At 50.6% G+C, this 16,431-nt stretch overlaps 1 protein-coding gene across 4 annotated transcripts in view; it reads right to left on the reverse strand.

Moving 5' to 3' along the window:
- The window catches only part of CRACR2A (calcium release activated channel regulator 2A), a 130,975-nt gene that overhangs the window by 10,512 nt on the left and 104,032 nt on the right, over window positions 1–16,431 (reverse strand). For all 4 annotated transcript variants that reach the window (XM_040642053.1, XM_040642051.1, XM_040642052.1 and 1 more), the window contains exons 13-17: window positions 15,047–15,153; window positions 10,702–11,014; window positions 6,864–6,996; window positions 1,545–1,626; window positions 1,318–1,432 (exon numbers count right to left, since the gene is read on the reverse strand). In XM_040642053.1, coding sequence (XP_040497987.1) covers window positions 1,318–1,432; window positions 1,545–1,626; window positions 6,864–6,996; window positions 10,702–11,014; window positions 15,047–15,153 — 750 coding nt within the window. The remainder of the gene's footprint in view (window positions 1–1,317; window positions 1,433–1,544; window positions 1,627–6,863; window positions 6,997–10,701; window positions 11,015–15,046; window positions 15,154–16,431) is intronic.

Genomic DNA, 16,431 nt, shown 5'->3' on the forward strand with positions numbered 1-16,431 from the left:
GTGAGCTCGGTGGAGAGCCATTTGCTACATGTCAAAGTTACATTTTCTCTACTGTAAGTTTCTCAAGCACAATCATTTTTGAGAAACAGTTTGTATGAAGCAAATTTCAGAGAAACCTTTGAATCTGGTTTCCACTCTTGTTCCTTCTTTTTCCTGGAAATTAGAGAGATGTGGATTCACAGCAGAGAAAGGAGTGGCCTAGCCAATCTAAACGCTATGAGAAACAGATTTTGGTGGGAGGAATCACAGATCTTAGGGCCAAAAGGATAAAGAAATGAACAACTCCAGGATTCTGCCCGCACGACGACACAGTATCCATTCATGCCTCCCGCATCTGTTGAGGGCTAGATCTATGGGGCCCCATGCCAAGCTCCGGTACACAGTGACAAAGACACAGTGTCAGTTCTCAGGAGACCCGGAGTGGCGTGCAGCAGGGAGCCGGGCTGGCAGCCGTGTCCCTCACAGCAGTGTTACAGTGTGGTAAGTAGGTAAGGACTACGCCAGGTCTTAGGGGCTTGAGCGGAGGGTTGAACGTGAACTCCACAGACAGGAACCTTCTCTCTTATCTGTTGCTATAATTCCCAGAGCTTACAACAGTGCCTGGCAGGGCTTTAGACAAATACATGAACAACGCCTGGATCCCGCAGGTGGAAGGAGGTGGGGCATCCTAGCTGAGGCCCTGTCAAATAAATACGTGGCTTGCCCACCCCGACCTTGGCCTTGAGAAGGCCGCATCCGAGTGGCAGAGGAAGAAGACGCGGATGGTCAGAAAGCACAAAGCACTCACAAAGCAACTTACTGCAAGTACGAATCAAGAGAGTGGAGTTTTAGAGCCTACCCAGATTCGAAGAAGAGGGCTATTGCCTGGGGGCCCTGCCCAGGGAGACTTTGGAGTAAGCCGGGGGCCCTCACATTGTTGATCAACCTCTACTCTTGTGAAGGTTGTGACAGAGGCCCCAAGACACTGTGTGGAACTGCTCCTGGGCTGGGCATAGCGGGCCCCCCAGGAGCCGGAACAACACAGAGGGTGGAAAGGGGGAAGAACACGGGTGAGACTCAGTTTAAACACCCGTTTCTCTCCATTCTGAGCCCCTCCCCCAATCCTAGCCCGCTCACTCGAGGCACTTCTGGCGATTGTAATGACACGGAGTGCTGGGCTTGGGTGAAGGGCCACGTGGACGCCAGAACTGCTGTGCTCCCAGAGAAGGCGGCTTCTGAATCAGGTTTTGGAAGAGCAGAGGGCCGGGCAGGAGATGTGCAGGGACAAGGGGGAGGCAGAACTCAGGGTCAGCGCTCCTAGCAAGGTCACCAGCTCACCTCCACGCTGCTCAGCCACTGCCGGACTGACAGGAACGACTGTCTGGCGGTGACATCATACATGACGATGACGCCATCGGCCTTCCGGAAGAACTGCTGGGTGATGCAGCGGTACCTGCCACCGAGGACCACACGTCAGGGGCCGCACGGCCTCCCCTGCAGCCCACACCTGCAGCCCTCTTGCTGGGCGGTGGAGGAGGCAGGGTTTGGCTGGGGGCGCTCCTCACCTCTCCTGCCCCGCTGTGTCCCACAGCTGTAGCGCCACGTGCGACTCGTCCACGCACACCATCTTCACCTGATAGTCGATGCCTGCAGGGTGCAATGAGCCTGTCACTTCCAGATCAGAAAACGACGCCCCCACATGTCCGGAAGCACGTGAGGCCATGGGCGACAAGCCTCCCTGTGCCAGTCCCCCCGGGGAGGGAACATGGGCAACTGGACGGGGAGGCATGGAACCTGAGTTCTGGTCCTGTCTCTGCCCCTTAGCGGCTGTGGGGTGTGGATCAAATCACTTAATCTCTCTGAACTGTAGGTTCCTCGCTGTAATGTAATCCACACCCTCTTTAGGGATTTTATAACAAAGTTCAAATGAGATCACATGTGTAGAAGGGCTACACCAAGGCAAAGATAACCGTTGTTTTTCATGAATTTACTCCCTCATTGCAAAGAGGGAGGTGGAGGAGGCAGTCCTCCTATTTCTTTCTCCCCCTACTCCCTAAAATCCTTTTCAAAGTTCCCCTAACAAAATTCAAATATCCCTGGAGGGATGGATCATACTTTCAGACTTCCATCGGCCAATACAAAGGTCTGTGGAGGAGTGGGGGAGGGGTGGCAGGTAAGGGGAGGGTCAGAAGAGAAGAGAAGGGGTAAGGGAGGGAGTCAAAAGCAGCATTCACCCTTGAAATGGGTTTTGAGCTCCTAATCCTAGCCACTGGGCCAGTCAAAATCATCTCTCTGTGGCCTCGACCCTACCCAGAGCCTGGACCAGAAAGACAAGGTCTGGACCCCACAGCGGCCCGCAGAGATAAAGACCTTAAAGCAGCTGCTCTGAGAACATATTCCTCTTTCCTGCATTGTGTAAGAATATTCACAAATGCTTAACACTTTTCAAAAAGTCTTTCCCCCTCATGGTATCTGATCCGGGAACCAGAGGGCATCACCTGGCACCTTCAAAAAGGCCCAGGGGGAAGGAGTTGGGACATCTTATCGAATTGCCCTGGAAGGCTCAGTACGGGACAGCAACAGAAGCTTGGAGAGAGAGAGAGACAAAAGACACACCAGAGAGGCAGTAAATAGGAAAGGTCACCCCAGCCACTGTCTCCAGGCAAAGCCTAGTGCACTAGGGGCCCAGGAGTGGCAGGAAGGCAGGGGGTAGAGTCCTCCACTAATAGAAGCTCAGACCCACAGGGGTTCTAGAGGCTCTGTGCTTCACAGGGGAGGGCCGGAGAGGGGAGTGCATTCATGCATCTAGGAAAGAAAAAAAGCGATTTGTCCAGTTGGTAGAATGCTTGGTATTTCTAGGTTTCCTGCGCCATCTCTCCATCCTCACAGTGCTCCTGTGACATCCACGTGAGCGTTGTTATCTGCACACCTGCACAGGGACACACGTGCACGCACTTCCATACACACACGCACTCATGCACACACACTCACGCCCAGGACCCATGTTGGGCAGCAGCTACAGCAAGTTGCAAGCCCAGCTCGGAGGCTCATTCCTTTTGCAGCAGTGCCCTGTGCACGGGGCTACCTGGCAGCCTCATTTCGCCTGGGAAGTCCAGGGCTCAGTGCTCCCCACAAAATGGATTATGACTGGCTGGGCTGACTCTAGGGGTGAGTTTTCTTCTTAGCGAAAAGTGGAAGGGCTTCCCCAGTCTGTGCTCTGGGGGACAGAGGAGCTGCCTGCTTTCTGATAACTCAGGAGAAAGCCATCCACGGTCCACACACCTTCAGGGCCTGATCTGAAAGCAGGCTGAGGCTCCACAGCCCCTGAGGACAGAGCCCTCTCCGGAACGGAAAGGCAAGCAGGCAGAGGGGGAGGTGGCGCTGCTTGGGGCGGCTGGGTCTTGGCTGCAGTCATGGTCCTGCTCTATCTCACTGGCTAAATACTTCACTGGAGGACAGGGAGCTTGTCTTGCAGGGAACAAGAGTACTGGCAAAATGGGTTCTGTGCCGTGGTGAGCTTGCTGAGAGTCCCTGCTGGGTACACGATGTACTTGTCTCTGCAACCTCAGACAGAGCCCAGGAAACTGAGAAGCCCTCAGGGGCAGCCTGGGGGCGGTGGCAGGAGACACAACAGAACGGGCAACACACAATGACGTGGGACCAGAGGGCCTGGAATAAACTGGTTTCCAGGACCACAGCCAGTTCTAACATTTCAGGAGCCGGGCAACCCAAGCTGTATGTCCCAGTCTCAGTTCTGCCTCTGACCAGCTATGCGACCTTGATGACGTTACATCACTTTGGAGGGGGGCTTCACTCCTCATCTGCAAATGAGGGGTGATGGAGGGTGTGGAGGGATTGGTCAGATGTTTATAATCTTGAAGCTCAGCTGTAGCATTCAACAAACACATGGCAGTGACCCCCAACTTGCAACCTAACTTGTTCCTGAATGACAGCTGGACGTCAGGGGTCCCCGTCACTGAGAATTGTGTCTTGTCTTGTTGGGGGTTGGTGTGCATTACAGCTGGGTTGATGGACTCCAAGATGGCTGATGTTAACCCCTCTGGACAAGACAGGCTCAAGATATCATTTAGAGTAGGGGGGATGTGGGAAGGGGGAGGGTCAGCAAGTTGCCATGGAGAAAAACTCTAGGGATTTTTCAGTAGAGATGAGGAGTGGGATAGAAAGCAGACTGGTGGCCAAAAAGGGCAGAGTGCATTCCTGTCGGGAAAAACTTCTGGAAGAAACACCTTGGGCGGTGGCCTGTGATTTAAGGCAGGAGGCTGTGAACCAACGTGGGGCAGTGGAAGGAGCACAGGACTCGGAGTCCCGGTTTCCAGGGAGCTTTAGCTTCTATTACTCAGTCTTGTCATTTACAAAATGAGCTCCGACGTTCTATAGAAACCATCATTTGACATCTCCAGGACACCCACGGGGCTCAAGCACTTGTCTTTGAAGGAATCAGCTGGTCCTAAGGTGGGGTGGGCAGGGTGCCCCCAAGTCACACTGTCGTATTGTAGCGTTTACATTGTGCACAAGCCAAGAGTCCAGGACAGATCATGTCCGTATGAGGGAGCAGGAGACCTGAAGTCCCCTTTGATGGGGGAACTGCTGAGTCCCTGTTCGTGCTGTGTTGATGCTGATTGTGCTGCTGCCCTTAACAAGTGGTGGGTGGCCAGAGCCCCAGGCTTAGGGTTGGACTGCTCTGGCTCTAGAGCAGGACTCTGCGGCTCTTCTGTCTCTTTAAAGGGAGCATCTTTCTGGTGGCTGGTGTGACATCTGTTACTGACATGTGTACCAGAACAAGGCACGTTGTGTGGCAGGGAAACTAATTTCAGCTGCCGTTCCAGCATGTTCTGAGCAGTGTGATGAAGGGCATTCCTGATTTGGAATCTTTGATATTTTTCCCTTCCTAAATTGTAGGTGTTTCCATAATTGGTCTCCTGGGAAGTGCAAATTAGTCTGATTTTTCCTTTTTCAGAGGCTTCCAGCTCAGGGGCACAAGTTGGAAATGTAAACGGACCCTGATGCCCTGATTTCATCGACAGGGGAGGCACACTGTGCACGTTGCTCAGAGAGATGCCTCTGAGGGCCAAGGGCCTGGCATCCACCCCGTCTCCCATGAACGTGTGCTGGGGCCCTGACTTGTGGGGGTCTACCCCACGGAACACCCCCAGGAAGGTGAGTCCTCCTCCTGCAGCCATCGCTTCCTGCAGGACACTGGGCTCACTCCCAGCCATGCCTCTCAAGGCTAGCAAGGCCAGACTTCTCCAGGCTTGGGTCATAGGCTCTGCCCTTCTTCCTGTCAGGGGACTGACTCTTCATCTGAGGATGTTCTCAGTCTTTGGGTGGAATGTGACAGAAAGGACGCGACAGGAGAATGTCCCAGATGTGATAACAACATAGAAAAAGACCCAACAGTAAGAACGGGATGTCTGAAGCATGTGGGGAGAGACCCATCTGCAGGAGCACATTTGGAAGGAAGGGGAAGAACATGGAACCTCCCCAGGAAGGGTTCTGAACAGGGGAAGTTGTCTTATAGGGCCAGCTTGTCAGACAGCTGAAGGTCAAAAATGATCCAGGCTTGGAAGCTGTCTTGGGTGACCCGGAGGAAGATCCAGGAGGAAATCCTCCAGGAAGAAAAACTTAAAGCCCCAAGGGGAACATGTCCTCCTGAGATCACCCAGCTGATCAGTGGCAGAGCCGAGAGGAAGACCCAGGACTCCTGATGTCTCACTAAGCCTCAGCAGCGTCCCCTGCCTGTACCCACCCGTGCCCACCTCTTATGGGCAACTGTCCTCACTGCTCACTGTGCCCTGAGCGCACACAACTCGACATGCTTAGGAGATACTGTGGAATGGTATAGAAGAGGCATGTGGGGGCCAATATCAGCACTAAACCAGCTGAGGGAACGTGGACAAGCCTCTTAACCTCTCTGGGCCTCAGTTTCCTGATCTGGCTATTGGGCTAATAACAGTACTTTCTTCCCAGGGCTGTGCGAAGATAGATTGAAATGACAAATAAAAAGGCCATGGTAAATATGCAGATCATATTAATATATTTTCAAATACAGCTTCCTTATCACTGTGGCTAAATGGTACATAGTAGTCTCTCAGTGGATTTATTTTTTTGCTTGACTGATTCAAGCAAAAGGTAGAAGCTAAAAGGTCAGTATGCTCTTGGGTCTTCCTACATCTTCCAATGCAATGAGCAACTTTGGGTGAAGGGCAAAAAGGCCTCTCTCTGAATAAAATATTACTCAAATGTGGGAACACATTAAGCCATGATCGTCCATTAATAGCTGAGCCTAATGAGTTTCCACGACGAAATCCAGCTGTCACCCAGCAGGTCTGGGATGCAGAATGGGTAAGATGTGATGGTAAATGGAGTCACCCAGAGCACTGTCCTCCACCCCACCCCTCTACACAATTGTGCACATACATACACACACGCACACGTGCGTGCACATGGGGAGGGGCGGGGCAGGAAGCTGCTGGTGCACGGGGGAGGCAGGGCTTGTGGTGTGGGGGTGTGCACCTCAGGAGGGGCATGAAGACTCAGGGCCCTGCTGAAAATGGAGAAAAAACAATAAAAAAAAGAAATGGGCTCAGAGGGGAACACGGGGCCCAAAGTCCACCTTTGCCAGCGGCAGCTCCCCTCAGGCTGGACAAAGGAAGCGTTTAGTGGCTCCACTCTGTGCGGAATGAGCTTAGTGGCCGGCACTGCGCAGAGGGGGACCTGACCTTGCTCCATCGGCCTCACTGGGGAATAAGCCCGCACGGGCCCCCTACCAGCCAGGCCCCATGGCCACTCCCCAGGGCCCCCAGTCCCTTCCTGGGCCCCCTTCGCACTCCCTCCCCTTCCCAGAGGGGGGCTCGGGAACTCACCCACAGTGGCTGCCAAGCCAGGGGCAAACCGGTCCTCACAGAACCTCCTCAGGAAGGACGTCTTCCCCACGGCCGAGTTGCCCACTAGCACAATTTTGAAGAGCCGGTCTGGGATGGGGGGAGAGGCTTCCTCCTGTGGACGGCAGACAGTCTGGCCAGCTGCTGGCAGGGCCACTAGCCCTCGTCCTGCTACAACCCGTCCTTCAACCAGTCCCTACAGGTTCCGGCGGAAGGTGGGGACCCAGACCGGCACGAGGGAGGGCACTCTAGTCTTGGATGCAAGTAGCTTTGGGCTCCGGACATAAGCGCTCCTTCTAGTATCTTCAGGACGGAAGAGAGACTCTCATTCAACCATTTGTTGTCTGCCTACTGTGCGGCAGACCCTGGGCAGAAGAGACAGGGATGGGGAGGCAGGCCTGGTTTGTTGTGGATGGAAGGAGGCAGTCCTATAAACAAATCATTACAACACAAGCTTCCAAGTGCTCTGGGAGCGTGGAGGGCCAGTCCTGGGTCCACGGAGAAGGACACTTTGAGCCAGGGCTTAAAGAGAAGCAAGATTCTCCGTGCAGGGGAAGGACAGGTGGGATGTTTGCAGGGGGAAGGGGAGATAGAAGAAAGGCATACGTATAGCACAGGGGCAGAGACGGCCCAGGGTGGGCTAGGGGGCCTTTCTTTCTGCCCTACCATTGAAAGCCTGGACTGAATGGAGGATGCTCTTGCTTGGCTCCCTGCACAGTGCTCATCCTCCCAATCTCATCCGCTTTCATATAGGACCCCATCTGCCTGGGAAACGGTCTCCACTCAGTAGGTTGGGAAATTGGCCATGCCAGACCACTGGGCGGAGCTCTCCAGTGTCAACCGGTCACTGCGCTCCTTGTCCTTGGCCCAGCAGCCGGCAGGGACTGGGAGCAGGTCTGCCCGTGAGTTAGTCTGGGACCCTAGAGCCCGGTGGGGAATGGACTTGCTCAAGGACAGCCGGAGCAGCAGGGTAAGGAGCCGCCTTCGGGCACACAGCCCACTCGGCTGCATGATCATTCCTTCCCATGAGCTGCTTGTTTGCTCGCCCAAATCCTGCCTCCAGGCCCAGCCCAGCACTGCCTGGCCAAATGAGGAAGCTCTTTAGAATCTATTTAGAAGTGGATTTGGGGGAATTAGCTCCTCTCATTGAGCAAATACTATAATGGAGTGGCAGCAGATATTAGCAGTACTTGAATCTCAGAGAAAAGCCATTAACAGCCTTTTGGGGAGAAATCAATTCCATGCAGTACTTAGGAGGGAATTCAAGGTCAATGACAGGAGTTTAAACTAAACTTAGAAAAAAAAAAAAACCCACACTCATAAACTATGCCCTCTGCCCTATTTTCTTAATACTGATAATGCATAAGGGCATCGACTCTGCTTACCCCTGCTCAGCCCCTGCCTCCAGTTGTCATCTGTTTGAGACTAAAGCCCAGTGCAGCAATCTGTCTGTCCCTAGGCATGTCTACAGGTGGGGAATGGGAAGCCCGGAGCAGAAGGAGATGGTTCTGGCTGCAGAGGCTGTGCTGGCCCTGTTTTAGGAAGAGCAGGGGGTTTTGCAGGCCAAAGGGGATCAACGCACTGGTGGTCCAGCTCTGGGCAGGCCCCACCTCACAGGAGCAGCGAACTCCTACTCATGTTCACTCATATAACCTGTGTCCCCTCGGGGGGGACAATCCACAGTGTGATAACCAGAGTGGGGGGAGGGGGCTGGAGGAAGATCTATTCCCATTCTCTGTCCTGCCACTTAAAAAAAAAAATCTTAAAAAAAATAAAAGGAATACATGCTAATTTTTAAAATTAGGAAAAACAGAAAAGTAGAGAAGAAAATAGTAATTCTTTATAATCTACCTTGCCACCCAATAGTGGTCACTATTCATATTTTGGTGCCTTTCTTTTAGGCTTTTTTCTATGTAGATGGATGAATATATGTTTTATTTAAACAGATTTGAAATATTGTATATAATTTTATTCTTTCTCGTATATCATTAAATTGTAAATATTTCTGAGTCACTAAAGTTTTTTGAAAATGTGAATTTTTTTTAGATTTTATTTATTTATTAGAGAGAGAGTGCTTGTGACATGCGAGCACGAGTGGGGGGAGGAGCAGGGGGAGGAAGAAGCAGACTGATGGCTGAGCATGGAGCTGGACACGGGGCTCAATCCCAGAACCCTGGGATCAGGACCGGAGCCAAAGGCAGACACTCAACTGACTGAGCCACCCACACGCCCCTTGAAAATATGATTTTTAACAGTGCTATAATATTCTATTGAAGTTTTTCAAGTGTTTGCTAATATACATAATGATTTTTGAGTTAAATCTTTGTCTGAACTTGGTTATTAGGAAAGATTGCTAGGAGGAGAAGAGCCGGTTCAAAGGATGTGGAATTTCGAAGGTCTTGATCCCTGTTATCAAACTACTTTCCAGAAAGGCTGTACAGATTGATGCCTCGGCAGCCTTGCATGGGAGGGCCTGCCTCACAGCCCTCTTCCAAAGGGCAGGCCCTCTGGTGAAGCCGCCCCGTGATTCTCTGAGAGCACACTTCCCGACTGCGGCAGCTTCCGTCCGGGACTCGCTGGTAGCACATGTGGTGGAGCCAAGCACCCACGTGAGGGCACATGGCGAGCAGGCTGGCCTCAAGTCCCTGGGGGGCTGGACCAGGCCTCGCCCCTCTGGCTTCTACTTCCCCATCTGCCGCAGGGGAGAAGACACCGCAGACGCGCCCCATCAGCTCACATGGCCCAGCACACCCAGATGCATCATTCTTCCCTTTACCCCATCTCCTGCTCACCTCTTAACACTTTTACATTTGGGAGCAGAGCTCAGGGTATTTAAAATTCCGGTGTGCCCCTGCCCGCAGGTGTAGGTCTGTGCTGAAGGGATGTGGAAGGGCACGGAGGAGGGAGGGGTTGCTGTCCACCCCTGGTGCCATCTGGCTCCCCTTTGCCCCCTGGCCCAGGGCCCTTCGGAGAAGGCATAGGTAGGCATCTTAATCCAGGCCCCAGGATGACAACCAATGCCAAGAAGTCCCGGCAGTGGCTGGACACACATGCTAACACGGCCATTTGGAGATGTCCAAGTGGCAAGGGCTCGATCCTAGAGGGCCACCCCAGTGTATAGGGAGGAGCCTCTTTTACACTGTCATGGATGTTTCTGTAGCCTTTCAGAGGATCCAGTGAGAGGTGAGGGGCTGGAGGAGTCTATTCCTGGGCCTGGGTCACAAACAAGGTGAGGACCATCATCACCATGAACCAGAGCAAGATGGTTACTATGGCGTCCTTCCCCCGCAGCTGAGCAGGGAGCCCTGTGGGGCATGCAGGAGGGAGGAGGGAGAGGAGGAGCACCCTGAAGGGAGGGATAGGCGGGGCATCCTTTGAGAATAAAAAGATGATTAGCTGATTAGGAACCTAGACAAAAATGATGACATAAACTTTACAAAGGCCATAACTGGCCTTGCTGAGAACAGTTACAAAATGTAAGAGAAAATGTACAATTTTAAAAACATGTGATATTTTATGCTAAGAGCCAAGCAAAGTGTCTGTCTAAAGTAGCCACTCAATACATGCTTTTGAATCTGAAACAGAAAAGAGAACATAGGGGCAAACAACCGAAGTCATAAAGAGAATTTACCAGGACCCCTGAGTCTCCCCAGTGACGCTCAGTTCAACAGGGCAAGCTGGTATCTGAAGGACATAAATAGGGTGATTCATAAGACCAGCCACGTCTGACTTCCTGCACTGCCTTTGGGGCTCTTGGGTTCAAATGCTAGGGACAGGCACAAGAGTGACATCTACAAACCAACACAGGATGTGTCCTTACCTTAAAGAAGGCTTCTTTTCCAACAGGCTGCCCTCGGGGAGATGTAGGCATGGGTTCTAAAGGTCTGGCTTGCTGGCTTTGTCTGGTCTGCTGGGAGACCTCCTCCACTTCTGGGCATTTGCTCAATGGCTGCTCAAAGCCACTATCCAGGAGCTGGGGCAGGGGGTCTTCTTCAATGGAGATGATTCTGCGGAGTGCCCGGGGGAGCGGACCCCCAGCCCCTGGCTCCTCTTCTGGAAGGGGATATCCACTCAGGCCTATGGAGCTTCTCCTCCTCGGGAGGCCAAACACATCTTCTTCCTCCTCTGACTGGCTATTTTGGGGTAGGGAAGAAAGAAAGATGGGAGAATATCATACAATATATCAATATGGAACCTGGAGAGATGCCTGACAGCTCTGTGACAACAACTAACTGAAGAGCATCACACCTTGGGGGTGGAGAGCTCTAGGAAAGGAAAGAAAAACAGACCCTGCATTCTGCAGCTCATTCACCCAACACACTCTGTAAGTGCTTAATGAATATGAAGGAGATAAGGTGGTGTTGATGATGATGATGAAGATGGAGGTGGTGATGATGGAGGTGGTGATGATACTGCTGAAGGTGGTGTGATGAAGATGACAGAGGTAGTGTGATGATGAAGGTGGTGGTGATGATGGAGGTGGTGGTGATGATGGAGGTGGTGTGATGATGATGGAGGTGGTGGTGATGATGGAGGTGGTGGTGATGATGGAGGTGGTGGTGATGCTGATGGAGGTGGTGATGATGCTGATAGAGGTGATGTGATGATGATGAAGGTAGTGGTGATGATGATGATGAAGATGGAGGTGGTGACGATAGAGGTGGTGGTGATGATGGAGGTGGTGGTGATGATGGAGGTGGTGGTGATGATGCTGATGGAGGTGGTGATGATGCTGATGGAGGTGGTGATGATGCTGATGGAGGTGGTGATGATGCTGATGAAGATGGAGGTGGTGACGATAGAGGTGGTGGTGATGATGGAGGTGGTGATGATGCTGATGGAGGTGGTGATGATGCTGATGGAGGTGATGTGATGATGATGAAGGTGGTGTGATGAAGATGATGGAGGTAGTGTGATGATGATGGTGGCGATAATGATGGAGGTGGTATCATGATGATGATGGAGGTGGTGTGATGATGACGAAGGCGGTGTGATGGTGAAGATGAAGACGATGAAGGCGGTGGTGATGATTACCACCAGGTAATTAGATAATGACACAGCCATGCACAGATGACACAAACATCCTCATGGAATGCGCAGCTTAGTGGGGGGCTGAAGCAGTAATGGTACAACTAAATATACTTCATCAAGCTGTGAGAAGTGCCAAAAAGAAGGAGTAAAGGATGTGAAGAAATGAGCATAAAAGATCTGGAAATAAAACATCTTCAATTAACAATCAGGTGGCCTTGGCTGTGGTCCCAAAAGCAGCCCTTACTGACTGTGCCACTAGGGAAAACACTTCAACTCTCCTGAGCTTCAATTTCCTCACCATAAAATGTGGCTCACGTGTCCTGCCTACCTCATTAATAAGACAACGCATAAAAACAGGTGTGTTTGCAAAGCAGCCCACTCAAAGTGAGTGAGGGGATCCTGCTGCTCTGGGAGGAGCTCCCGCCACGGGCTCAGAAGCAGCTGCCCATTTGTGGTTGGGCTTGGGGTTGCAAGGAAGCCAGGCAGGGCACCTCTAGCTGCCTTTCCTACCTTTCTCTTTCTCTTTCAATGTCCCTGCCAGTCAGTGTCAGGAGTACGTGGCCTCAGTGGCCCATGTGCATGTTTGTTTCCAGAAGCTTCCAGAAGCATCTGAGCATCAAGAACAAGGAAAAGCAGGAGGAGGTGGAGGGAACTGGGCTTTTCAGTGCAAAGGCCTCACAGACCCTTCTTGGCACAGGAGTTCAGGTCTCTGGAAACAATAACAGCTGAGAAGGGTTTAAATGGAAGTCTGACAGGGAGAACCTTGAGTCCCAAACTGAAACACACACGCACACACACATGCAAGGATTAGAAAGGAGAATGGAATGCAAATTAGGTGAGGAGGTGACAGGGCCAAAGCAAAAATAAGGCAGACGAAGGTCACAGAATATGCACAACAGGGAGGCTCCCTTCATTTTGCCCCCTGGCTTATAGTATTTATTCTTCCTAAGGACCCATAATAGGAAGGGAAAGGGGAAAAAACTGCATGTATCATTGCTCTGAAGTTAAGTGCAGCTCTAAAAGATAAATTAAGATAGAGTGCTCCCAAAAATGATGACTTAATTTGGGTCCCTTGATACAAAATAAAGAATTCTGGAGCAATCCAGGGACCTTCCCACTTTTTTATAAAATCATAGTTTTTAATAGAAGCTGACTGTCTTCTTTCCAACAATTTTTTTCTACAGTCTAACAAGCCTACAGACTGCTTATCCACTTTGGAACACAATTAGTATTCCATCCACTTTCACTCTGCTTACACACACGAGTGCACGCGTGCGTGCCCATGCAAACAAGTGTGCACATACAGACACAGCTTGTTTCTTGAAAGGCCTTGCAACCGGAAAAAAAGAAGTGGCCACTGGAAGAGTCTTAAAATGAAGCATTTCTTGGAAAAAGCTTTTGATGCAGGAAATTCTCAAGCACTATTGACATCCTCCAATATCCTCAGCTTAGCATGACTAAATTTATTTTTGGTTTTGCCACCAAAGGCTACGTACGAGCAGCAGAGACCAGGGCCTCTGCCAAAGTCTGTCCTGGAACTCAGGGCACATGATTTGTAACCTGCCTGCTTATTGTCTGTTTCCTTTCCTCCGCCCTAAGCTCTAGGAAAGCTAGCGCCTATTTTGCTCACCACTCTATACCTAGAACATAGCATAATATCTTGCACATAGTAGGCACTCAATAATGGATATTAAGGGCAGGCCTCATGTTTAACTTATTTTCGGAGACTTCATAGAACTCAAAAGAATGTCTGGTATAGATTAAGCAAACAGTGAATGTTTGTTGAATGAATATATTCAGTGCTGAGCAACCAAAAGGCCAACTATTATTGCAGAAACTTGGATCCCAAATTGTATACCTCCGTTGAGCTAGTTTTTTAAAGATTTTATTTATTTATTTGAGAGAGAGAGAGAGAAAGTAGAGGAAAGAGCAGAGTGAGAGGGACAAGCAGACTCTGTGCTGAGTGTGGAGCCTGACACGGGGCTCAATCTCAGGACCCCAAGATCATGACCTAAACTGAAATCAAGAGTCGGATACTCAAACAATAAGCCACCACGGTGCCCCTCTGTCGAGCTATTTAGAAAAAGAGTTCAGGATGACTGGGTCCAAAGACTTGACCATTGAGCTCATCAACATCTCCAGAGTCACTTCCCTTTTTCCTATTGTGTATTTCATGCTTGCTGTCCTCAGGGTCTCCTGGATGAGCAAATTCATGCACTTTCTCCCTGCCTTTGATTCTTAGGGGTCTGGTTGCCTTTACCTGTCTGTGGCCATCTATGTGGATGGAACACACGCCAAAAAAGAAGAGAAGGCGGAGGATTGGCTTGTCTTTTTCAATGGGCGGTGAGCCACTCCTCTAGGGACTCAAACTCGATTACTGTGCTAACAGCAACAAAAAAAAATGTTATCTTTGAAGTAATTAAATGCGAAGCATTGAGAGGAATCTGTCAAGCACAGGTCCCATTCCTGTTTGTAAAGGAGCTCAACTATTGGAGACGCCATCCCACATGTCAATTACCCTTCAGAGCCAAAACAGTCATGTCCCTGGAAAACCAGGCACATCCATTCTGCCCAACAGAGAGCAGAGTATCTTCCAGCCATGCTCTACCTCTCTCCCTTGACCCCTTTCCTCCTGTCTGTCTCTCCTCTGCTGATCTACAGCACCTCTTTGGTTCCTATCTGCAGACATACAGAAGATGATGTCCTGTCCCAGGGACCAGCCCTGCCCAGTCCTCCTCCCATGTGAATGTCAGAATAGGAAGGAACGTGTCCTCCAAGATTTAAGGGGACTGAGTGCAACTGACTCCAGGCTTCCCCAGCTTGGGCCACTTCTTTTTTTTTTTTATTTATTTTTTTAAAGATTTTATTTGTTTGTTTGAGAGAGAGACAGAGCACAAGCAGAGGGAGCTGCAGGCACAGGGAGAAGCAGGCTCCCTGCTGAGCAAGGAGCCTGATGCAGGATTCAGTCCCAGGACCCTGAGATCATGACCTGAGCTGAAGGCAGACAGTCAACCAACTGAGCCACCCAGGCATTCCCCGGGCCACTTCTTGAGGGCTGATGGGCTCAGAGCCGGCTCCCAATGAGTGCAAGACAAAGGAACACAGAATGAATGAAGAAATTGGGGATGACTTACCTCCTAAGAATCCCTCTGCCATCCATATATTTGCCGATCACCGAGCCAGATCTCTGTTTCCAGTTCGCCTTGGAAGCAGCTGTGTTTGCCTTGGCTGCCTTATCTTTCTGTAGAAACACAAAATGCCCTCAGATCCACGCCTGCTGATTTGTCCCAATGTTTGAGCAGAAAGGGCTCCACTTTCCCACCTCAAAGGTCAGGCTCTAAACCAAATTCTGAAGTAAGAAGCAATGTTCTAGTCTCCCTGTTAGCATTCTCTTACTCTTTCTTTAGCTATTATTTCTCATCAGGATCCCTCCATCTCCCACCCCATAATCTAACAGAATGAATCAATACACAGTTTAGAGCCCGGGGTCCGCCCTGTTGCCCTTCACAGCAAGATGACAAGCAGAAGAGGTTATGTGGAATGCATAGGGAAGTATTTATGGACAGAAACGACTGCGCATCTTTAAATCACACTCATCTGTGTGCCTCCAGCTCCTTGTTATTTCCAAAGCCCCAGAAATGAGAAAGGTACTGGCCCGGAGGACCAATCAGCCCAGTGCCCCGTGGCAAGTGGGGGCTTACAACCCTGCTCACAGAGCTCCCCAGCAGATGTCTTCCAGGACGCGAGGGGTAGTTAGATCATAGGAAGAATCTCTCATTAACCAGCCACCCCACGATCGCCAGTGATTCTTAATGAGAGAAGGAGGGGCTGCACTGCTCCCAGGGCCCCTGAAGGTATGGCTATAATGGTTCCAAATTAATCTTTAATTATTATTCAGCATGAATATGATTTTATCCCTCTTTCTTCTATTCCCCACTATGGTTCTTAATTCCATTTCCTTTTCAAAGCAAAATGAGTTTGGCAGGTGAAGGGAGGTGAGGTCAAGGGATTAGGGTGACATTTGGTTGGAAGTTTTAAAATAAATTCAGTGTTACTTCTAAAATAATTATAACCATTATCATCATCAAACAAACATGTGTAGGCTGAAGCCTCGCTCTGACATACAAAGAGGTGGGCGGTACAGAAGTTTGCTGCCAGTCAGTGACAGGAAAGAAATGGGGGTAATAACAAGGTCCCCCCAGGATTTGCAGTTGTAAACCAGCTGTTTCATGCTGACCACATTCAGGCCACTGTCCAGCTCAGGGCCCAGAGCCTATGACCCTCCACTATCTAAGAGTTTTTCTTAAAAATCCCTATATTATGGAAAAAAGGATAGGAATTCCCTTTCCTCATGTGAGAGCTGGGGTCATGGTCAGGCAGGCTAATGACGTGCCCAGGGACACATGAGAAATTCACAATGTGCTAGATTCTGCTGACTACGAAGTTCGCATCAGTGAATCCTATCCTCCTTTTCTGTCCCTTCAGAGCATCCAGTGGCTCCTATCTAAAGGGGAAGATG

The sequence above is a fragment of the Ursus maritimus genome, unplaced genomic scaffold (genome assembly GCF_017311325.1).
Source record: "Ursus maritimus isolate PB19 unplaced genomic scaffold, ASM1731132v1 scaffold_26, whole genome shotgun sequence".
NCBI classification, from domain to species: domain Eukaryota; kingdom Metazoa; phylum Chordata; class Mammalia; order Carnivora; family Ursidae; genus Ursus; species Ursus maritimus.